A 22,998-nucleotide genomic window follows, 5' to 3' on the forward strand; every position below is an offset into this window, starting at 1 on the left:
TAGACTTCATTCGACAGTCGATGCTGATGGCGACTTCTTTGATCGTGGAGCGAACCGTGCGCCTTCTTTCTCTTCTTCTTCGCTCTTACTCTTGCATTGAAAAGGCGAAGGACCATAGCGACAACCACTACCTAGGAAGATGGAACACTGTCTTCGAGCAGCATGCGCTTTAATGCTCTGCTCATGCTCTGTCATTTCACTTCATTGTGAACTGAAACTGCGCGTCTCAAGTCGCCATGAGGTACCAGAACTGGGATGTGCTCCTCTTCCCTGGCGACTCAAGGACTCCTATCCAGGAATTTGATACGAAATGCTTCGTGTTGGGCCAGAGTGAGTGCTGAACACCTTTCGATGACAATGACACTCACCAATGGGCTCAGACGTGGGTGTCTCCTCAGGAGAGGCCACTTCGGACAAATATCGAAGCGGCTTTGAGTCAATGACACTGGTGCCTATTCTTACCTCCTTCATTGCGAGCCTTGAGCGTTGCACGGCATTCCGAATCTCCATCCACAGCTGGGATAAGCCCACGCCATCTCACCTCTTGCTGAGCTACAAGACCCCGGACGAGGCAATTCTGTTTGAAGCTCGGGTGTACATCGACGGAATTCTGGTGGCGTAAGAAGGTCAACAGGGATTGATCCTTGGTTCAGGTTAACTGAGGGTCATATAGCCAACGCACGTTCGACGAGAATGTGTGGCCGGAAGTCATTGGTACGAACTGTCGCAATATTGACAGACTTGTTTGACTAACTGCATTGTAGGGGATCCAGGTTGTCCTTGTCCGCCTCCGTCGTGCACCGCGAAGGCTAACAAATGCAGACCGCGATGCTCAATATCTTCAATTTCCCAAGTTCCACCGAGAAATCCTTCAGCAACCCGACTGGGAACCGAATGAGCTCCTGGGTCGAATCAGAGTCGTGATTGCAGAAGGTGTCATGAGAGACAACACTCCCCCAACTGCTTCAGCTTCCAGGTTTGACCGTCTCCGGGACGTCGTCGCCTTTTCTTTTCAGCACGCCCCTCAAGGTCAGTGAAACCGCTCTCCGCTCGCCTTCGGTCATACTGAGACACATCAGACGTTCTCGAATACTCGGGAATTGCTTGGCCAAATCCGAAGATGTTCAGAATCTTGTCCAACAAACCATCGCGGTCTGTACCCATCGGGTCTCGAGTCTCTGGCATCTCGGGCCACGAAGCTCATTCGCACTCTCCACAGCGGTTGCCTCCTATAGCGTCACGAAGCAAAAGACTTTCGACAAATGAACATCATCAAAAGTTACTGGACGCACAGGATCATGCCGACCTCCAATCTGACCCGATCAGCAATGTCTCCAACATTGGTGTGCTGAAGAGTCGGTCCCCTGGTCGTCATGTCCCGGTCAAGCTGGTCGCCCAAGATGATGACCCCTTCATCTCCTCGCACCAGACTCCGACGGCAATACAGCAGTGGCGACTGCAACTGAGGTCAACTAGTCACGACATCTCCATGCCGGATTATACATCCAGCAAGACCGATCGCAGCGTCGTCAACACAGAGATGTCCGGTGTCAGCATCCCGCGGGCCAACTTTCTGAAACACATGAACGAGGCTAATCCCGAAGAGATTCTGCAGGCTCTGAGTCCCGCCCGTCAAGAAGAGTTGTTCCAAGCTCTCAGTGCATCACATAGCCCAGCCATCAGCGTAGGCACTCGGCCACCAACGAACACTCCTCAGGTCAACGATGACTTCAACACCCCCAGAGTCATGGGCACTGGCGACGTGAATGATAGCGCCACGGTAAAGATCTGGCAGGAACCGCGGCAGCGACGCCGAACATGCTCGCTCGCTAGTTCCAGAAGCACTTCAGAGCCAACGGCTCAGCTGGCCAAAGAGCAAACCAGCCCAAGATTGCCCCGGGAATTGAGTGTGCGTACTGATGGCAAGAATCAGTTACCAACCGCACCAAGATCGCTTTCACTTAACATCAACCGCCAAAGATCGGCTTCGAATGGCTCAAAGCGGAAGCGAGGCTCGATTTCTCCGGGACTGGGCCTGGAAAAGATACAGGACACAATTCGGGTCATTGTCTGTTCTTCGTCGTCCTCGCCATCAGACGGGGACCGAAGGGAGCAGGGAGGAATGAAATCAACCACTCCGCCGGATAGATCCGTCGCCGTTACAGCGGAGTGAAGGTGGAGAGTAGCACAGGCATGGCCTACATCGCAAGCAGCATTAATCGAGAAGTACATATTGGGCATCGTTGATCGGGCAACTGAAGATAACAAGGCTGAGGCCGAAAGGGTAAGGGACGCTCGAGGTTTGAATGCCTGGCTCTTGGCCTGTTTATAGCTGATAGTGATTGTATGCTGAGGGAGAGATCGGGTTGATACTGGATGTATAGGTACCTAGGTACCCAGGTAGTTAGGTAGTTAGGTAGTCAGGTCTTATCAGGGCCTCTGTACTCTGCGCATAATGCATACTTACGACTCCGTACGCACATTCTTGGTAGTGGTGATAATAGTGGATGCTTCTACCCCACAAATTCGGCAGCTCGGCCTGCTTGTAGTAGCCCTGCAGATGGTGCGTCACGTCACACTTCAGAGTCCTCGGTCGAGGCCTTTTTGACCTTTTCGTGCCCCACGTTCAAAAAATTTTCGCCTCTTGCGCCCTTTGCAAAAGACTGACTCATATTCTCCGCATCCTAGCTCTAGCGTTTGACTGCCTAGGTGCTGCTGTTCTCACTTCCATCTTGAGGTTCCTTTCGGCTTTGGATTACCTCTGCTAACAACCAGTCTGTCTTAGCTGGCCTTTGCGACCGCTACCCAGCCGAACATTCACTCCCGGCTACAGACATTCCAGAACTTCCGTTGTCGAACCGTTTGACCGTTTGACCGGGACTCGGTCAAGAGTTATCCTTTAGCCATGCCTATGTATGTCCGGGCGGGTTCCATACCCCTCAACATCAAACTGACTAATCTGTTGCCAGGCTTCGCGAGCCATGGAAGAAATACCGCAAGTTCAAGCCTCTTGACTTGCCTCACCGACAGTGGCCCTCGAGGACCAACGACAAGCCCCCTCGGTGGCTGGCCACCGACTTGCGAGATGGAAACCAAAGTCTTGTCGATCCTATGGTATGAAGGCCCCTCTAGAGCCCTCTCCCCCCCCTCAATTGTGGCTAGAGAGACTGACGGTTATTGCAGGACGGCGAACAAAAACTCCGCTTCTTCAAGATGCTGGTTGAATTGGGTTATAAGGAAATCGAGGTGTCCTTCCCTTCCGCCTCGCAGACCGACTACGATTTTACGAGATACCTAGTTGATACTCCCGGCGTGGTGCCCGACGACGTTTGGCTGCAGGTCCTGTCGCCCTGCCGAGAGGACTTCATCCGCCGGACTGTCGAGTCCCTAAGAGGAGCGAAAAAGGCCATTTTACATTTATACCTCGCTACCAGCGAATGCTTTCGCAGGATTGTCTTTGGCATGACTGAAGAGGAGACCCTCGCCCTGGCTGTCAAGTGCACCAAGTTTGCTCGATCCATCACCAAGGATGACCCCAGTCACGCGGGAACGGAATGGCTCTACGAATTCAGCCCCGAAACTTTCTCCGATACATCACCCGAGTTCGCAGTGCGAGTCTGTGAGGCGGTAAAAGAGGCATGGGGCCCGACCGAAGACAGCAAATTGATTTTTAATCTCCCCGCCACGGTGGAAATGGCCACGCCCAATATATTTGCGGACCAGGTCGAATACTTCTGCACGCACATGACCGAGCGCGAGAGATTTTGTGTCTCGGTGCACCCCCACAATGATCGGGGCTGTGCTGTAGCAGCAGCAGAATTGGCCCAGATGGCGGGCGCTGATAGAGTCGAAGGCACTCTGTTCGGCAATGGAGAACGGACCGGTAACGTTGATCTCGTGACCTTGGCGCTCAACTTATATACCCAAGGTATCTGGCCCAACATCGATTTCAGCGACATCAACAAAGTCATTCGGGTTTGCGAAGAATCGACAAAGATACCAGTCAATGAGAGGTGGCCGTACGGTGGCCAGTTGGTGGTCTGTGCCTTCAGCGGCTCACACCAAGATGCCATCAAAAAGGGGTTCCAACTTCGGAAGAAGGAAGGTCGCGGCCCAGAAGATCCGTGGGAACTGCCCTACCTGCCACTCGATCCTCAGGATATTGGTCGTACATACGAAGCAGTCATCCGAGTCAACTCACAGTCTGGTAAAGGAGGGGTCGCCTGGATTATCCAACGCAGTCTTGAGCTCGATTTGCCCCGGGGGTTACAAATCGCGTTCAGCAGGATCGTCCAAAAAGAAGCCGATGCAAAGGGACGAGAGCTGCTTCCTCGAGAAATCCAGGCTCTCTTTGAGGAGTCGTATCATCTCAAGAAGAATCCCAGATTCACTCTCATTGACTACAACATCACCGCCGTGCGAACACCGTCACCAGCTCCTCAGATGAAGATCTCGGCCGGTCAGCCACCCCAAACAACGGCGCCGGCTCAAAATACCTCGACAGCGAAACGACAATTTGCAGGTATCATCGCCATTGATGGTGTTCAACATCCGATCGTGGGAGTGGGCAACGGTGCTATCTCCTCTCTGGCCAACGCTTTACATTCCTTGGGGATCGACCTCGACGTGGCAGACTACAAGGAACACGCCATTGGTGAAGGAAGGGAAGTGAAAGCTGCCACGTATATAGAGTGTACGGCCAGCAGTTCCAACGAAAAAGTCTGGGGAGTGGGTATACATGAGGATGTGGTCCAGGCATCCTTGATCGCGCTGTTGAGTGCGGCGAGCTCGGTATGTACCCAGCCACATAAAGGGAGCCAGCTGGCCCCCGAATCTGAAGAGACGAAGCTGACTTCACAACTCGCAGTTCTTGACCTCACGAGTTTCTACCCCAGTCCCATTCAAACCGAAGCACCTGAGACAGTTTTCTGAAGCGGAACTCGAGGCTTTGGAGCGTTTAAACCTGAACAATGGCCCTGACAGCCCTCAGAGCCCGTTGAGATCGTCCATGAATACAGCAACAGATGGAGGCGTCACACCGTCGAAGCTGAACATGGAGATGAATCCGGGCAGTGTTGCGGCAAACAAGATTAACATTAACCTGTTGGAACAGAAGGCGGCGGCTGTCAATGGGCACGTGGAACTGTCATAGGATGTCTTCGCGTTAGTGGACGGTCGTTTTCCTGAAGTCAAAACCCGTTTGCATCAACACCCAAAAGGGGCACGGGGGTTAGTTTGATTCCTCGCGGTGAACTCCAAAAAGTGGCTTGATTATTTGTTGTATAGTCTGAGGGCGCGCCCCCGAAATTGATGATATCTGATATGGGGTGATAACTCTGCAAAAACGAGATTGGCGAAAAGCTGAAGGTTGCTCTTGGAGATGTTGATAGTAGCACATATGTCCACATGCACGCACTCTCTGGAGCTCGTCCCTCGGATGATCTTGCGCTTCACATGTTTCAACGTGTGCTCTTTAGCTGCTCGTGGAGTGGCCGACTCAGTATCAGCCCACTAGCCGAGCCTAACTGCCTAGGCATGAGGAAAGTTGGGCCGGTTGGGGCTAATGGGGCACCGAGGGGGGTCGCCCCCATACAAGTAGAACACCGAGGAGGCGCCCAATTATGTGGATGGGGGTTAGGGTCATGCCTGTAAAACCAATCAACCACGGCCCTGTTCGGTTAAAGCCGCCCCCCAATTCGGGCTGCCAACACCGAAATGCATCCCCCACGCACCCGCCCTCGGTAGTAGGTGCAGTGAACCCTGTGAACCATGACGATGGCGATTGCAGCGGGCTTCATCCACATCCATGCCTCTCCGCGGCACCCTCAGCCATTCACCCTTTTGCAACACACGGGACTCTTCTCTTGTGCCTCCTCTTCCCATACATGACAACGCTGAAGATCCTTCCCACATACCTGGGAGTTGGATCCCGCTTCCTTTCCAGCTTTCTACCCTCAGACACCTCGCTGCCTGGCTTGGCTTCGAAATTGATGCCCTACCCACCACTTTAGCTTCAATTGCTCACGGGCTTTGTCACTCCCAGCCATAGCTTGGTGCCATCTCACCACCTCTTTCACGAGAGTTTGGACCATGGCCTCTCAGGAAGTGTGTCATTAATCACTGAAACCATCAACTCATCGAAGTCACGGTTCCTCCAGCGCAACTCCGTCCTACTAAACGTTTGACCCGCAATCCGCATTGACACGAGACTGATCCTCCCTCTATAAAAGGGAAAACCATGGCCTCGGCCGGTCGCTCCTCTTCCGCACGTCGTTTCCTCAAACCACTCCTCTATTCCGGCGTCGCACTCGCGGGGGTTGGGGGCACCATCTTGTACCTCTCCTACCGGCCCATCAACGTTCCCGGCTCCCAGGGCGCCATTGTCCCAATTCCGCGAACAGAAGACGGCACCATTATCCCTCCAAAATTCCCCTTGATCAAGTCCCGCGCCGAACAGATTCTCGACCTGAGGAAGAGCGGTGGACTGGTGGGTGCGGCGGCAGAGACGCCCCTGCGCCAGCAGTTGAGGAATAGCTTCGACCGGTTAAGAGGCGCAACAAGCGACGATAGAGACATAACCTTACCTGCGGAGCAAGAAGCCAGCGAACCGTATGACCTTCTGGTCATTGGTGGAGGGGCTACAGGTTCAGGCATTGCCCTGGATGCTGCCACCCGTGGCCTCAAGGTCGCCCTGGTCGAGCGCGATGACTTTGCTGCTGGTACGAGTAGTAAGAGTACGAAACTTGTGCACGGCGGCGTCCGATACCTCGAAAAGGCTTTCTGGGAGCTAGACTATAACCAGTATGCATTGGTCAAAGAGGCTCTACGCGAGAGGAAGTATTTCCTTGACACAGCCCCTCATCTGTCTATGTGGCTCCCCATCATGATCCCTTTGCAGAAATGGTGGCAAGCTCCATATTTTTGGGCCGGTACGAAATTGTACGACTATCTCGCGGGCAGTGAGGGCATTGAGACCAGCTACTTTTTGACCAAGAGCAAGGCGTTGGACGCTTTTCCTATGTTGAAGAAGGAGAACCTGGTCGGAGCGCTGGTTTACTATGATGGCGCACACAACGACAGTCGTATGAACATATCCATTGCAGCTACGGCTGCGCTCTACGGTGCAACGGTGGTCAACCATATGGAGGTTACCAGTTTGACGAAGGACCAGAACGGCAAACTGAATGGGGCCGTGGTCCGAGATGTGATTGCGGAGAAGAATGGCAAACCGACATCGCCTTTCACCATACGCGCCAAAGGTATAATCAACGCGACTGGTCCTTTCTGCGACTCAATACGGAAGATGGACGACCAAACTGTGCAAGAAATTGTTGCTCCGAGTTCTGGCGTCCACGTGGTGCTTCCGGGATATTACAGCCCACAGAGGAACTCTATGGGTCTGATTGATCCTGCGACGTCCGATGGCCGTGTCATCTTCTTCCTACCTTGGCAGGGCAACACGATCGCCGGGACCACCGACGCGCCCTGCAAGATTACCCAACATCCGATTGCTGGAGAGGAAGAGATTGGCTGGATTTTGAACGAGATCAAGGGATATCTGTCTCCAGAAATCAACGTCCGCCGTGGAGATGTGCTCGCTGCTTGGTCTGGGATTCGACCATTGGTCAAGGATCCCAAGGCAAAGAATACCGAGTCGCTCGTGCGAAATCATCTGGTGACAGTCTCGTTCTCGGGACTGCTCACGTGTGCTGGTGGCAAATGGACGACATATCGACAAATGGCAGAGGATGCGGTCGACGAGGCCATCAAACAATTCACGTTGCAGACGAAGCCACTAACAACCCCGACGAGGATCAGCGGAACCGAAAAGATCGACGATGCCGCCCCACTTGATGGGACCTGCCAAACACACCAAGTGAGGCTCGTCGGCGCCCACGGATTCTCTAAAACCTTGTTCATCAACCTCATTCAGCATTTCGGCCTCGAGACCGAAGTGGCCAAACATCTTGCAGAAGCATATGGTGATCGTGCGTGGACGGTGGCTGCACTTTCAAGCCCGACAAATGAAAGGTACCCCGTTAGAGGAGAGCGTATTTCTGCATTGTACCCATTTATAGACGGAGAAGTACGCTACGCAGTGAGACATGAATTTGCGCAGCGAGCCGTGGATGTGATTGCACGAAGGACAAGACTAGCTTTCCTAAACGCCCAGGCTGCGTTGGAAGCGCTGCCCAAAGTCATCGACTTGATGGCTGAGGAGCTAAAGTGGGACAATAAGAGGAAGGATCTCGAGTGGAAGGAAAGTGTTGCTTTTCTGGCCTCGATGGGTCTTCCAAGAAGCAAGTTGAACGTCTCAAGAAAGGACGTTGAAAGTGGAAAGGCCGGTTTTGCTGATGAATACGAGAGGAAGCTATATTCGAGATACGGTAGGTGCAGCGCTATCATTTGCCGACGGGCCTTGAATGGTACTAATAGAGAGTTTAGATGGTCCAGCGGATACGCTCGAGAGCGACTCGAAATTGAAACCTGGACAAAATCCCGTGCTGGGGCAAGATTCGCCCGCAAACAAGTAGCTTTCTTTGTCGCTGGACATCCCGCTTGGACAGCAACTTACCGGAAGCTGGCAAATTCTGAGGACTTCAGGGATCATTCGACGCTCTTTTGGTCCTGGTTGTGCTAAGTGCATCAGTGACGATCATACGAGGTCTACCTAGATGGAACTAATTTACACAAAAGGATAGCCATTTATGGCAGCATATTTCAGAATAGCCCTTGACGATCAGCAAAATGTTGCCCGGTCCTACAGGACTTCTCGATGGCTCCTACCCACGAAATGGTGGCTGATCTCCCTACCAGAATCTACAAAGTAGGGTCGTATTCCCTACTTTTGGCCTCTTGCTTCCCGGGCTCTTCTCCTCGGCGCAGGTCCCCCTATCCTTTTAATAACATATCAATTCACTGGAGGAGAGCCGTCACCCTTTTCGCGTCCTTCACTTGAGCAGTACGGCTGCCCTCCACACATCCTCAGATATCAACCACGCTATCGGAATAACCTCGTTGACCCTAAGTCTCATCAATCATGGACGGCTCCCGCAGAACGTCAGTCTCCGATCTCCGCTGCGGCGATAATAGTCCTCCCATCAGTGACGACACTTTGGTGGCTAGTGACAATGGCAATACCGACAGCCCCCCCAAGAATGGGAATATGGTGCACGAGAAACCAATTGATCCGATGGCTAGCCGGATAGATGGCGGAGTTGAGTACAAAAGCATGGTGTGGTGGCAAGCGGGAATGGTCATGGTCGCCGAAACCATCTCTCTTGGAATCCTTTCACTGCCGGCCGCCATGGCTACACTAGGCATCGTACCCGGTCTTATTCTGCTTGTCTGCCTCGGAGCTATGGCTTCATATACCGGTTTTGTCATCGGACAGTTTAAGAGACAATACCCTCACATTCACTCCATGGCCTGCGCTGGTGGAGTGCTATTTGGCAAATGGGGGAACCGGATTCTTGGCTGGGGTCAATTTTTGTTCTACGTCTTTATCATGGGCAGTCACATCTTGACCTTCTCCATTATGATGAACGCCATCAGCGACCACGCAGCCTGCACTGTTATCTGGATGGTCATTGGCACCCTTATGAGCCTCGTCTTTACCCTGCCACGGACATTGAAACACCTTTCATACTACTCGGTCGCCAGCTTCTTGAGTATCATCGGCGCCGTCATGATCACTATGATCGGTGTCTCGATCACGAAGCCGGGCGGCGGACCCGATGGAGTCCTCCACGTCCGACTCTGGCCGAAACCAGATCTCAGCTTCAAGGACGGATTCAACGCAGTGTCCAACATGATCTTCGCGTATGCGGGTCATGTGGCCTTTTTCACCTTCATATCCGAGCTGAGAAATCCACGAGATTTCCCCAAGGCCCTTGCGTTCCTGCAATGCAGTGACATTTCCATGTATATCATCACGGCTGTGGTGGTGTATTATTACGCCGGGGACAATGTTGCGAGCCCTGCGTTGGACAGTGCTAGCACAGTCGTCAAGAAGATTGCATATGGAGTCGCAATTCCGACCATTGTCATTGCCGGTGTTGTCAACGGGCATGTGGGGGCCAAGTTCCTTTACGTACGGCTGCTGCACGACCGAGAGGACGATCTGATGCACCAGAAGACTTGGAAATCATATGGCGTGTGGTTTGCTATCGTTAGCATTTCATGGCTTGGAGCTTGGGTCATTGCTGAAGCTGTGCCGGTCTTCAACCACTTATTGGGCTTGACTTCTGCCTTGTTCGCATCTTGGTTCACTTTCGGATTGTCGGGAATGTTCTGGATGCACATGAATTTGAATGGAAAGTGGACTTATGGCAAGGCTTTTCTCTTCGTTCTCAATTGTGTGAATATCGTGGTTGCCGCTATTTTATTTGGTGTCGGGACGTACGCCAGCATCTCGGCCATGGTTGAAACTGGAGCAACCAACATGCCATTTTCGTGTGTCAACAATGCTGGTGGGCATTGATACTAGGGCAGGCGTGGTGGTTGTTGAGACTTGGATAGTATTTCTATCTACCGCGCGCCCCTTTAGTTTATTGATAGGATTAACAGTGGTCCTGCCGACGTCTTTGGTGTTTTGCAATCTCTGAGTACCTTTTTGTCTGCAGTCTGAGGGTAGTCGGCAGTTGAGCACGGCTTATGGGCAGCAAAAGAACCACGCCGGCGGCGTGTTTCGTTTCCCCACACTTGTACTTATTTAATACCTATAGCAAGGGCCAGGGTCGGATGAGGGTGACGGCGGAAACGGGAAGGGGCAGAAGGGAAGGTGTAGCTACAATAGCAGAGCATGGAGCACAGACAATTTCTCGTGGGCCAAACGTGTAAATACAAAGAGACCTCTTTCAATCTCTTCCTCTTTCTCTCTTTCTCTGTTCTCTGACTTAATATTTAGTGTTCCTCGCACTTCGGTCGACAGGGGGTTGCTTCGAAGTGCTCGGCCTGCCGATTGGCCCCCGCAGCCTTGCCCTAGCGATATTTGCTTTCCTCTACTTGTAAACTTTCTGGCGCAGTAATATCCGCTTTGGAAGTCTTTCTGCGGTCTGGGGAAGGCAAAAAGGACATGACCAAGGTGAGGCCCTTGCAAGCTGTGGGTGATGGAGCCCAACCTCCTGTGAAAGGCGCTCGCCATCACAAAGGCGGAAAATTATCGACTCGGGTCAACGATCGAATGCCGAAAACTGCACCCGCACGAAGGCCCAAACACCGGACAAAGTTGCCCGGGCGAAGTCGGCTATTGCCTACAGCCACTTGATAATGAAACAGCAAGATTCGGAGATGCGAGTCTACTCCCTTCCCGAGATGCTTGCCGTCGGATCATACGGAGTCTTTGTCTCGCCGACCAACCCTCTCTGGTCAGGGACATGTGCTGGTGGCGGAACACCACCCAAACCACCCACGCACGTTAAAGGAGATCAAGGAACGTTCCGAGGGTATGGTCACAAATGGCTTTTGCCAACAAGGTGGATTCTACTGTACAGAGGACAAAGATGCGCGTATCACTTATCGCACACTCTTTGGGGATCAATGCGGGAGGCGCCACCGTTGGGACCAGATTTGCCGTCCGAACTGGCCCCTCGATCTCTCGGCCTCCACTTTATCGCTACAAAGCTGAGGGTAATCTAAATGCTTTTCCGCTGAGTGATGCCAGAGGTGCTTCGGTTTCTCACCACGGCAGTGAGATGTTCACCCATACGAACGGCAGAGATGGAAGAGATATATCAATCACCACCAAGATCTGTTGGACTGACCGACTGTCGTATTTCCTCCGTCTTTATGCCAGTCCCCTCGGTTGCTCTCTCTGCACATCGTTTTCCCGTTTCCTGGGCCTTTGAGTGGTGGTACTTTGTTGTGCAACCTGCCACCAGCCCACAGATTCCAGGAACGAGAAAGATTCAAGGAACAGAAGTTAAGTCCTTTATCGGAAGACAAGCGGCTGATCTGGTCCCTTTGGCGGGCAAGTTTTGGACGGTGGTGGAGTGACGCTGGAATCTTTCCCCCCGACTCGGATATTGTGGGCCAACTCAGCAAAACTCCTCATCACGAGCACACGGCATTTGGTCGCGCAAGGGACATTCTAACTGGCATATCGATCGTGATTCCATTCTATCGACGGATCGCACCATATCGAAAAACCCGCTTCGGACCATTCCGAGACCCTCATTCAGGCCCCTTTCCATCTTGGGTGTTCGGAAAATTCCTTCTTTGGGCATACCGAAGCCCTGGGAATCAACTACGTCATAAGAGCCCCTGACCACGACAGCCTTATCCCGCTCCTTGCCCACTCCCCTCACTCACCCACTCACCACGCCAAAGCCGAAGCACATTGCACCGAGCCATGGGTAAAGTTCAACTTCATGTCGGGATCATCGGTGCAGGCCTTGGAGGATTGGCGGCGGCAATTTCAATTGCCAGAGCTGGCCACAAGGTAACAATCCTGGAGCAGGCGCCTGCCCTTGGAGAGGTGAGTTGGCCGTCCATTCAATGTGGAAGGGGGGCAGGGGAATTGCTCAACTAATGCCATTTCTTCCAGGTCGGCGCAGGCATCCAGATCCCACCCAACAGCACGCGCATTCTTTCCCGCTGGGGTCTCCTTCCGGCCATTGAGAAGGTCTCGGTACGCCCGCAGAACTTCATCTTGCGCTCCTACCGCGATGGTAGGATCCTCTCCACCCAAGCCCTCATCCCGCACTGCGAATCCGTCTACGGATATCCTTACCTCCATATCCATCGCGCCGACTACCACAAGATCCTCGTCGATGAAGCCGAGCGACTGGGCGTCGAGATCCGCCTCGGTAGTATCGTGACGGACATCGATTTTGAGCTGCCTGCCGTCCACATCAAGAACTGCCCTGAACCCTTCACCGCAAATCTCATCATTGGCGCAGACGGCCTCAAATCTGTCTGTCGAGAAGCCCTCCTCGGCCGTCCTGATCCACCCCATCTCACGGGAGACCTGGCTTACCGCATCATCGTCCCCGCCGACTCGATGAAATCCCACCCGCTGCTGCGCGATCTCGTCGCCGTGCCCAACATCAATTACTGGATGGGTCCTGACTCGCACGTGGTCTCATACCTCCTACAGGGTGGCAACCTGTACAACATCGTGATTGCGTGCCCGGATAACCTGCCCGAGCTCGTCAACCAGCAGAAGGCCGATCTGGACGAGATGCACGCCCTGTTTCAAAATTGGGACCCACAGCTCCGAGCGCTGTTGGAGCTGTGCAAGGACACGAGCAAGTGGCGCCTGCAGAACTCGCGCGAGATGCCCTCGTGGAACCACCCGAGCGGCCGATTCACGCTGCTGGGCGACGCCTGCCACGCCACGCTGCCGTACCTGGCCCAGGGCGCCGCACAGGCCGTCGAGGACGGCGCCGTGTTAGGCCACCTGTTCGAGAAGATCGAATCCCGGTCCCAGGTCCCCGATTTGCTGGTTATCTACGAGAGCGTGCGCAAACCGCGCACCACGAGGGTCGTCAATGGCTCGTCGCAGCTGGGCCGCGAAATCTTCCACCTTCACGACGGGCCCCGCCAGAGAGAGCGCGATCGCCAACTACTCGCGTGGCAGGCCGACCCGTTCGACGGATATCAGAACCGCTGGCGCGATCCCGTGTTCCAGAAATTCCTGTTCGGGTACGACTGCAGGGAGGTCGTCGAGGAGGCGTGGGATCGATATCTGCAGGGCCGCTATCCCGGAACGATGGGCCGGTTTGTATGCGGTGTGCTGGAGGTCGAGGCGGTCGAGGCGGAAATGGAGACAGAGGACGTGGAGGAGTTGAACAGGAAAGGAGAGACGAGGACCACCGCCGAAGCGGGCGACCAGGCAAGGCTATGACTCAATTGTTGCGCGCCTCATGTAGGTGGCTGGTTGGCTGGGACTTGGTCGCTTGAATGATGAATGAACGAAATGCCGAATGTATGCGGCAGCGGTATTGTTCTGCAATTGGGGAATGGCGCGTTTGAAACAGGTCACCATAGGGTAGAGTCGGCACGGCGTGATAGGACGGCACAAGAGTCTCAGGCTACTCCAGGACCCTATCGGCCGCCGTCTATGAGCATCAGATACATAAAATGGTGTTACATTAGGGTACTACATAACATGGCATGGCATGGTTTGCAAAGCACCAAATATTCAATGTCCAACGTCCAATGTCCAACCTTCAATGCCCAAGATCCCAGGCTAAGTGCGACAGCTCAGCGCGGTCCTCGTCTCCAGACCCTGAGGGAAACCAGCCGGCTATTTCACCTGAGCTGTGAGTGAGTACTGTACTGCATGTTGGTGATTACAAGTTGTGGCTGTGGAATCCCAAGCTCGACTTGACGAGCCGTAAGACGGCATTGTGCGTGCCTTGAGGGGCGCGAGATTGCTCCGTACCCGGCAGTCTGTGTAGGTGACCACGACTCTTAGCACCCTGGCCAGATTCACAGCCACGTCCGTTGTAGTTTCTGGGCGGAATGGCCCCTCGCCAGTTCTGCATCCCTTGCCCATGCTATTGTATTGTCGCCATGGCTACGGGAGTACTCCAGTACGTATAATTCGATTAAATTCGACTGCCTAGTTCTGATTAGAAAGTCACATGTGGTGACTCTTCGTGTACGCTGGGCACAAAGACGTTTCCAAAATATGTCGAATTCTAGTTGCGTAGGTACTCCGGATACAGCAACGATAATATTATTATTATTGTATTATTATTGCACTATTAGTGCTCAACATGCCGGTATTCGGTGCTTATGAGTGATAAATCCTAATATGGGGCCATGTTGGACGAAGCCTAGCACTATTATACGGCAGCTTTCCCGTTCGCGTTTGCACCTGTTTGCGCTGGCACTGCAAAATCCTCTCCATCAAAAGGCCTTCTGCCACTAGATAGACCTCTCTTCTGTATTCAATCAATCAAGCGAACAACGCGGCCTTTTCGGTGAGTTTCCTCCATGGAATAATCAGAAAGGGCCGCACGCATAGTCTGTGTAGGAATTCCCAAGAGCCGGGGGGGAATCGGCCGTACACCAGCGCTACGAAAGCATGTGCCGGCGGTATGCATGGGATGCGGTTTCGTTCTGAAAGGGAGATTGATACCCCCGGATGTGTGCTCGAACGTAAAATCGGACCAACTTAGTTTGTTCAAAGTCTCGATCTTGCCACGGATAGTATTTTCTGCATCTTCCACACGGATATCCAGAGTGGCGTGCTAGTAGAAACCAGGCTGCCGCTGCCCTTTTAAGCCCATTAAATAAAAATTCGTCTCTGAGCGAATCTAGATGTCAGTCTAGAGATCCAACGGAAAGAGAAGTCGGGATGGAAGTTTGTAGCCTACCTCCGAAGTCAATGCCGGTAGCAGAGGCTCGGGCTTAGGGGAATACATGTATATCATTTGTCGTTGTCTCAGTCAAGGAGATGGTCAGTATAGACTCCGGGCGGAGTTTCCTAGGACAGATCACCACCTAGGTCGGACTAAGTCACGTTCTTAGCGACCAGAGTCTTATTAATGGCCCACGCCATATCTCGCGTGAGTTTGTTCAGCCGCATGGTGAAAGTCTGTTCGGGATTGTCAATCTTTATGACAAGGGAGTAATATCGGTATATAGGATCTATTGCATCGTCAATTCGTGCTGCACATGCGAAGTATTTATTTGATCATTACCTCTCCTCGTTCGTGTTCCTAGACCACTGCGTGACGGCACATAGATTGCTGGACTGAACGGACGGCCGGTTTTAAAGTGCCCTTCCAGGGAGTGTTCGGCAGTTGAGTCAGCAGTTGGGCTTTGGAGTCGGGGACTTTGTTCATGTATCTCTGTGCAGCTTTCGTAGCTGGGACCTCAATTTGCTCAAGTAGCTTAGCATCTCGACATTTGAGGACGGCACCTTTGACGGTATTCCAGCCAGTCTGCTGGTCTCCGAAAGAAATCGTGAGAAGCCTGAGAAAAATCTTGATACCCGAATGTTTCCAGTGCTTGTAAATTTCAGGAAAACTCAGTGGATTTGCGGCGATCTTCCACTTCGAGAAAGACGAGAGACGCGAGCAAATGCCCTGAATCGGCGCGAGTAAATCCAGAGCTGGTGTCCGTGAGATGCGGAGATTGATGATCAAAGGTTCAAATTGCTCAGTTAAGCTCGAAACTTCATCAGTGTCACTCATGTGGCTCAGAAGATTGTAGCAAGCGAAGATTTCATCAAGCTCCGAAAGATCCTTGTCGTGATTTTGTGGTTCGAATACAGCAAACTTGATTGCAGCATTGCGAGTGGTGGTAATTGCACCGAGGGGGGTAGACTGAAGCGAGCGAGGAACGACGCCCAGCAATTTCCAGACCTAACCAAACCTAACCAAGTACCTACATACCGAGTAGAGAAAGAGGTCAGATACCCGTCGGTTGGTCAGTTGGTTGTTTGGACGGTGGCTTCGTTCATGGTTGAAGACCTGCATGCCATGTATGGCATGGTCATGGGGATGGAGGTCTTGGGGAAACGTGAGAAAGAGCTGCGCGGATGATTCTTCGGCGAGTCAGACGAGGTTGATTGATGGATTGATCGGTTGATTTGTCGGCTTAACCGTCCAACTACCGTCCCCATTCTCGTCCTGGATATGGCTGGGATTCGGCGGTGTTGCCCATCTTCGTGAAAAGCTTCAGAGAACGACGACTCTCCGTCCCAAGTCTTTCAGCCCAGCTGTCTCTCTTTACATCGACATCTGTAGGGCCGCCCGGGATGAATCTAGTATGCTTTGCTGGCTGCTGCAGCGCGTAGGACTCGGGCGGTATCTAGATGTGATCCCACCAACGTAACTTGAGTCAAGGTACCACCGGTGCTAGGATGTGATACAGTGTGTCAATTGTCAATTGCCAATCCTGTCGACCGGCCGTAATAGATGTCATCGAGAGAGCCTCGCGAGACTTGCCGCTGACTGATGTACAATGCGAATGGGCTTTCTTTTCTCCGTTTTCCCCCTTTGGATTGTATATTAGTCTGGTCGCGTAGGTGTATATACCTGTGCGTTTATTCTTCCTTCCTTTCTTTGCTTGTTCGGCATTCCTCTCTCGCTCCCTGTGTGCGCCTCCGTCCTATTTGAAAGGATTCGAAGTATGTATCTCCCTCCACAACTGCTGGCCGTCGATGTCACTCGTGCTGGGAAACCACAGGAAATGGAGCAGTTGATCCTTCAGACTCTGCCAGCTCAATATCTGCATCCTGTGCACGAGCCGCTCGAGAACTGAAATGTACCATGTCTTCTCTGCCTCGCTCGCTTCGTCGGCCGTGGAGGCGAGCGCCCCCATGAATGTGATCCACAGCATCAGCGGTGCGCCCTTCTGCCATTTCTTACCGTTGTGGCTGCTCGAAGTGGAAACCAGGTGCTCCTTGATCCATGCGGCGAGCTTTGCAAAGGGCGCCCGCGCATGAGGGACTGGGAACACGGCGACGAGGCTATACACGACGCCTGCGCCCCATGTTGCCTGTTGAAGTGAGTACATTTGATGCTGGGATGTGCTGTCTCCCGGACTCGAGAACATTGACATTAAGCTATGTTGGACAAAGTTCCTTTGGTCGGCCAGGATCCCCAGGCTTTGAGCTTGCGGTCTACCCATGATATAGTCGTCGACTGCCAGCAAATACGTCGAAAGATGCAGGAGAACGAAGTAGAGCTCTTGGGCGAAATCCGACGGAAGGAGATCGTGAAGGGTTTGAAATCCTGAGCCGAGCTGACCCAGAGGATGTCCTGTCCTTTTAACAGTGGTTAGGGTGTGTTCCGGAGACTCACCGATTGGCACAAAGAGTAAGGTTGGTTTCTGCAGCGATCGGGATGCTAGGATCAGATCCCCACTATTCAACGAGTGGTAAGCAAGAGCGATATGCGAGTAAGGTGGAGAAGGTTATCGCAGGTGTGACGGGCGTTCTTACTAGCTCAGCATGGCCGCCAGACCGGGGACCTTTATCTCGTCAATACCTCCCCGCATCGACAGCATTCTCGCCAACCCAAGGACGTGTATGTTCACGGGATCTAGTCGGCCTGCGTATATATCCAGGCCCTGCATAGCATTCAGTGGACCCTGCGAGGGCGACCGAGGTGGCTCTCTGTCGTCCTCCGCCTTATCGCCATGAAATGCCAATGCCTGCACGGCAAGAATACTCTCGTCGGAACATCGAGTTGAGGCGTTATTGAATCGTCTATTCACCTCTCGAACCACCTCTGAGTAGCAGTACCAGTGTGCCTTCCGACTGACTGGTTTCAAGCCAGAAGGTTCGGTGGCCGACAGCCTCGCTAATTGGCCGAAGCAAAGGGCGTGGAACAAGGTGCTGTCACTCATGTACCAAGATATCCAATGGCGTGCGACGCTCTCTTCCGGCCGGTCTGGATCCGGCAAAAATATGATATTGAGGAAATGGTTGACTAATAAAAGCATGGCAAATCAGACCAAGAGTCCCTCCCCACTGGGTCGCATAATTCAGGCGGCAACCCAGATATGGCGAGATAGTTTTGATGGCTTACCTTGGCCAATGAGCTGGGTAGCTATTTCCTTTGGCAGCCGCGATGGATAGCTTGCAAAAGGATCAAAGTCCCCCACCCCGACGGTATGGAGAGGGCTAGGGATCGGGCACGAGTCAAAAATAGTCTGCGTCGCGACTCTTGATGGCACAATTTGTCGAGAGCCTGACGGACCAGCCCCCCCTATGCTAGCGTCATTGTCCTGCTCGTCATTTGAACGCGATACTAGCTCGGTATTGACGAGACGGGTTTGCTGCTCGTCCGGAGCCTGACTTGACCCAATCCGAGAACTGGTCTCTTGCTTCAACTGTTTGCCCTGCTTGATCTTGGCCCACGAGGCCCGTGAAGCATGGGCCCGAATTAATGCTTTAGCCTCACGTCTCGCCTGCGTCGAGGCAGGCCGTGCAGTTACAAATCTCACTTTGGGCCCAGCCTGCTCCTTTTCGGTCGTTGGTTTAACTTCCTCGGTCTGGTCTGGCATCATCAAATGCCAGACGGAGTTCGTGCATGGTGGTTAACCGGACAAAAAAGGCTCTTTCCGACGAGCTTTTTTTTTGGACCCGTAAGCTTGTTTCAACAGCAGGGGGATCGCGCCAAGTTGAAAGGGGTAATCTTTGTAACGATGTGACAGAGAAGGATCTCACAGGGAGAACGTAAGGCGATGGGTAAGATCGTGATCGTGGTGAAAGCAAGGAAAAGGCGGAGAGGGGTCTGTTTGGAGGAGTAATTTGCAGACGCGCACGTGCAGGGCTGACTGCTGACTAACCGGCTGCGCTATCCAGTTTGGGAAGTTGGATTTTGGAGAGCAGTGGAGTCCCATTCGGTTGAATTGGTATCCACTGCTAAATGCTTTCCCGGTGTCATACGAATGGCACATCAGCCTCGAGCAAGACCGAAAATACACTCTGTGGCACCAGTCGCCGTCACGAACCTCTTTGCAAAATGATCATCACTCTAAAAATGACGGAGTACTTCGGCTGTTCGGGTCCGCACGCTGCTGGGCGGCTCTTTCGCTCTTTTAGTCCAGTTCACCTTCCCCCAGTAGAAAACTTCAAAACCGCTATCATACTCGTTCTTAGTCACGCATCCTCTGGCCTTCGCGTGCCTCTTTAGGTGAACAGGAACTGCAGATATACTGGAGAAGCTCCGAACACTTGCTAGGAATTATCTATTCCCGAGACCCATTCTTGTCGCTTGCTTTGGGACCAGCGTTATATCCCAACGGACGGACACGGTCATTGGAAGAACGATGGGTCCCAGTGAGTCGCCTTTCGACATCTTCAGATCGATGGCTCAAGGCTACAGTACGCTATGTAAGCCAACCATACTGACTACAAGGACCGTTCAGACACTTCTCGTCACCCTGCTACCCAATACGCCTTAGTTGTCCCGCAGGCTGATAGGAGAATATCGACGTCTTCTGAGAGCGCCAGCCCGCCTGGAGAGATGCAAGCTGGAGAGACAGTAGAGATGCGAGAGGTATGCGGGGCTAGAATGTCGCTCTAACACACAGTCCATGCTGATATCGTTCTCAGCGTCGGAGAGCACAAAATCGCCTTGCCCAACAAGCTTTCCGCGCCCGGCAAAAGGTCAGAGTCGAGGCGCTCGAGAACGAATGGGCCCAACTTCGACAACTACACGAAGCCCTGAACCAGGCCTGCTCACAGAGGGCCAAGGAGATCAAGCAGCTAGAATCCCAAGTCGAGGAGCTGCTTCACAACATTCAACTCCTGAAGAGCTCGCAGGAAATCGAGAGAAATTGGTCCTCATCGCCTACGACGCCAGAACAACAACAATATACTCAGGCGAGTGCATTTACCGTAGCCGAGGCTGATTTGCGAAGTTTCTTCAGCGGAGGTGGACTCTCAGAATTTCCCGACTTTCCACAGACATTCAAATCGTATTGATCTACCCGAGCGAGGGTCCTCGCCCCTCCCAAAAAAAAGGCCATCTCTGACCAGGTGGAATGTATTACAGACATATCAGTTGACATAAAGACCGTCATCCGGTTTATGGCGCCTGGCTTTTTGCTCTCTATGGGCCTGAAATCGACGATTCAGGTAGAAATTGTATAACTTGACACGAAACACTTGCTCTCATTGTATTATATTGTATCCAGCACGTCGTTGCCTTGCTGAACCGCCTTCCAAATATCGAGTCCGTCCGGGTCGCTCGTACGGGGATGCCACAAGAACGTCTTCAAAAACGCCTTCAGATCGCTCCAGTCAGCCATGTCATCGAACTCGTTCAACACTTCCATGACCCGTAATAGAAACCACGGACGGTCGGGCAAGCCTATCGACGCGATGGCGCCCATGACCAGGATCCACAGGTGCACCCTCAGCCTCGGAGGCTCAAAGTCCTTCCACGCGGTCGCTTGCAGCGCGCGCTTGAGCCTGTCGATCAAGGTCTCAAATGGCCCCACCACGGGGGGAACGGGGAACACGACGATAAAGGAGTAAATGATGCAGGCCAGCCGGCAGGTCTCGTACTGCACGTCGTCATCCGCAAAGATGCCGTCCGTGGTACTTGTGGTGAGGTGGAGCTCCTCCGCCGACCACAGCGACATCAACTTGTGCTGGACGAAGTTTCGCTGGTCGATAATCTCGGGCGACGTGCGGGGCATCCATCTCCCGCTCGCGTGGTTCTCGACCACGACGGTGAAGTCGCAGATGTCTTGGATGACGGTCAAGAGATCTTCCAGGTAGCTCGGGGTGGTGGTGGTGGCGGCGGCGGCGGTGAAAGGATTCTTCGTCTTGTCCCAGACCTGCCAGAAGCCCGTGCCCAAGTGACCCAAATCGGTAGCAACGGCGTCGCGCTCGTGGTCAGTTACTGAGAGACGACCGTCTTCGCGGACGAACGTGGCTGTGTGGGATATAAAGGGGAATATGGGTCTTCCGATGTTCCGGCACGCACCCATGATACCACACCTGTGGGTTCGGGTGTCATGATAAGTCAGCACTTTTGGTCTTCGGACGAGCTGCTCCGGAACTTTACCCTACCCGTGCCGCGGTGGAGGAAGTGGGAAATGTATTGGGTGATAAAAAAGAAAAGCAGCTTACCAAGAGACCACGGGTGCTATCCCGGGCGTCCTGATTTTGTGCAAATCCCCGAGCAGCTCCATCATTTTGATAAGACCTAGTACATGCTCAATGACAATCTCCATCTTCAGATAGATGTGGATCGACTGTAGCTCTCTCAGAAAGGACTGCCGCGGGTAGCTCTGCCCGGACCGTATCCGGTCTTCGCGTCCAGAGTACGCGAGCACCAGGACCGCCCAGATGTTGGAGTCCGACAAGGCCCGTTTGGGGTCTGGGTCGCTGATTTCCTGATTCAGGAGCCGGATGGCTTCTGTGCCAACCATCAACTCCGTGGCGGTCGGGTTGCTGATGCCTTGCTGTATGCGGTCGTGCACCATGACTGCGAAGATCATTGCGTGAAGCTGTGCCGGGTGCTGCGAGAGCGAGGCCATGACGTTGCTGGCGAAGGATTTGCCATAGTTCCCGGTCAAGGCGGCTTTGGATACCAGCTTCGCGAGGACATCGGGGACTAAGCGGGGGAGCAACATCGAGTCAGCACAAGAAGGAAACAATATCAGAATCCCCCCTCTCAAAATGATGTGGAATGGTTGCTCAGGGTCACTGACGGTTATGCAGGTGTCGCTTGACGAGCCCATTCGGAAGGAATGATGGGAGAAGGGGATAGGGCTCGTCGGCATCAGGCTCCAACAACAGCGACGGACTTTGAGAGTACTTCAATGCAAGCAAAGTCTCGTCACGTTCTTCTTTCTTGGAGCCAGCCTTCTTCAAAGCCCCAGTCCCAGGTTTTCGATCCTTTCCCCGCCTAACGTGAGGCTTTCGTGGGGATGCAGCAGATTGCGAACCAGTCGTCCTGGAAATTAATAGTGTGTCTTGTCGCTCATCTTGAAGATCATCACCATCGCCCTGCCCGTCCTCATTCGTGTCCTCAAGCTCTGGTCCGCCCCGATCTCTTCGGAGACCCGGCCGGGTCCGGAGAGTGACCGAGTTTGCCCAGGCGCGGGGTTGGGGTTGACTTTGCCGCATATCCCAGAACTTGGCCCTTTTTAGACATTAAGCCGTAGTCAGTGATTTCACATGGAGATCGGAGTCTTAAATGACAGCCCACTGCTGCTTGTGTATCTGGAGTTGGCGATGGCTCGTCTGCAATATCAGAAGAGTTGTTCACTAAGTTTGCGACCATTTCCAAGTGGGACATCGACAAGGCTGATTCGCCAAGAGTGTTTCTGCCATATTTGTCTTAGTCTCAAAATCCAACTTCCTTTTGTGGAAAATTCCCAGGGGACGCTTTGGCCAAGTCTGTCGCATTTCCGCCGAACGTTTATAATGCCTTGCATGCATCGCTGGGTCTTTAGCCTTTTTGGAAAGTCACGCAGGAAAGCTGTGCTCTAGAACCAATGGAGACCCTTGTTCCCCGAAGTTCAAGCCGCAGATACAAGCGCCGTACCATTGTGAAAATACTGCCAAGT

General features: G+C 53.1%; 8 protein-coding genes across 8 annotated transcripts; 6 read left to right on the top strand and 2 right to left on the bottom strand.

The window, feature by feature from the left end:
* Positions 1–236: 236 nt before the first annotated feature.
* Positions 237–2,173, top strand: A1O5_06373 (uncharacterized protein; the record flags this gene model as incomplete). The annotated part of the gene is made up of 4 exons (XM_007746967.1): positions 237–330; positions 381–613; positions 765–1,029; positions 1,080–2,173. 4 exons carry the CDS (start codon positions 237–239, stop codon positions 2,171–2,173), a joined length of 1,686 nt encoding a protein of 561 aa, XP_007745157.1.
* Positions 2,174–2,905: 732 nt separating this feature from the next.
* On the top strand, positions 2,906–5,152 carry A1O5_06374 (2-isopropylmalate synthase; the record flags this gene model as incomplete). Its single annotated transcript, XM_007746968.1, has 4 exons — positions 2,906–2,913; positions 2,970–3,114; positions 3,184–4,791; positions 4,868–5,152. 4 exons carry the CDS (start codon positions 2,906–2,908, stop codon positions 5,150–5,152), a joined length of 2,046 nt encoding a protein of 681 aa, XP_007745158.1.
* A 1,086-nt stretch (positions 5,153–6,238) lies between these two features.
* A1O5_06375 (glycerol-3-phosphate dehydrogenase) lies at positions 6,239–8,534 on the top strand (the record flags this gene model as incomplete). The annotated part of the gene is made up of 2 exons (XM_007746969.1): positions 6,239–8,387; positions 8,446–8,534. 2 exons carry the CDS (start codon positions 6,239–6,241, stop codon positions 8,532–8,534), a joined length of 2,238 nt encoding a protein of 745 aa, XP_007745159.1.
* A 506-nt stretch (positions 8,535–9,040) lies between these two features.
* A1O5_06376 (uncharacterized protein) lies at positions 9,041–10,483 on the top strand (the record flags this gene model as incomplete). Its single annotated transcript, XM_007746970.1, has 1 exon — positions 9,041–10,483. One exon carries the CDS (start codon positions 9,041–9,043, stop codon positions 10,481–10,483), a length of 1,443 nt encoding a protein of 480 aa, XP_007745160.1.
* A 1,869-nt stretch (positions 10,484–12,352) lies between these two features.
* On the top strand, positions 12,353–13,849 carry A1O5_06377 (uncharacterized protein; the record flags this gene model as incomplete). The annotated part of the gene is made up of 2 exons (XM_007746971.1): positions 12,353–12,478; positions 12,548–13,849. 2 exons carry the CDS (start codon positions 12,353–12,355, stop codon positions 13,847–13,849), a joined length of 1,428 nt encoding a protein of 475 aa, XP_007745161.1.
* Positions 13,850–17,070: 3,221 nt separating this feature from the next.
* A1O5_06378 (uncharacterized protein) lies at positions 17,071–18,972 on the bottom strand (the record flags this gene model as incomplete). The annotated part of the gene is made up of 3 exons (XM_007746972.1): positions 17,071–17,827; positions 17,906–18,395; positions 18,495–18,972. The coding sequence occupies 3 exons, from the start codon at positions 18,970–18,972 to the stop codon at positions 17,071–17,073; spliced, it is 1,725 nt and encodes a 574-aa protein (XP_007745162.1).
* Positions 18,973–19,740: 768 nt separating this feature from the next.
* Positions 19,741–20,398, top strand: A1O5_06379 (uncharacterized protein; the record flags this gene model as incomplete). The annotated part of the gene is made up of 3 exons (XM_007746973.1): positions 19,741–19,795; positions 19,840–19,970; positions 20,027–20,398. 3 exons carry the CDS (start codon positions 19,741–19,743, stop codon positions 20,396–20,398), a joined length of 558 nt encoding a protein of 185 aa, XP_007745163.1.
* A 197-nt stretch (positions 20,399–20,595) lies between these two features.
* Positions 20,596–22,059, bottom strand: A1O5_06380 (uncharacterized protein; the record flags this gene model as incomplete). Its single annotated transcript, XM_007746974.1, has 2 exons — positions 20,596–21,421; positions 21,554–22,059. 2 exons carry the CDS (start codon positions 22,057–22,059, stop codon positions 20,596–20,598), a joined length of 1,332 nt encoding a protein of 443 aa, XP_007745164.1.
* Positions 22,060–22,998: the final 939 nt, after the last annotated feature.

The sequence above is a fragment of the Cladophialophora psammophila genome (genome assembly GCF_000585535.1).
Source record: "Cladophialophora psammophila CBS 110553 chromosome Unknown aczJe-supercont1.9, whole genome shotgun sequence".
Taxonomy (NCBI): Eukaryota; Fungi; Ascomycota; class Eurotiomycetes; order Chaetothyriales; family Herpotrichiellaceae; genus Cladophialophora; species Cladophialophora psammophila.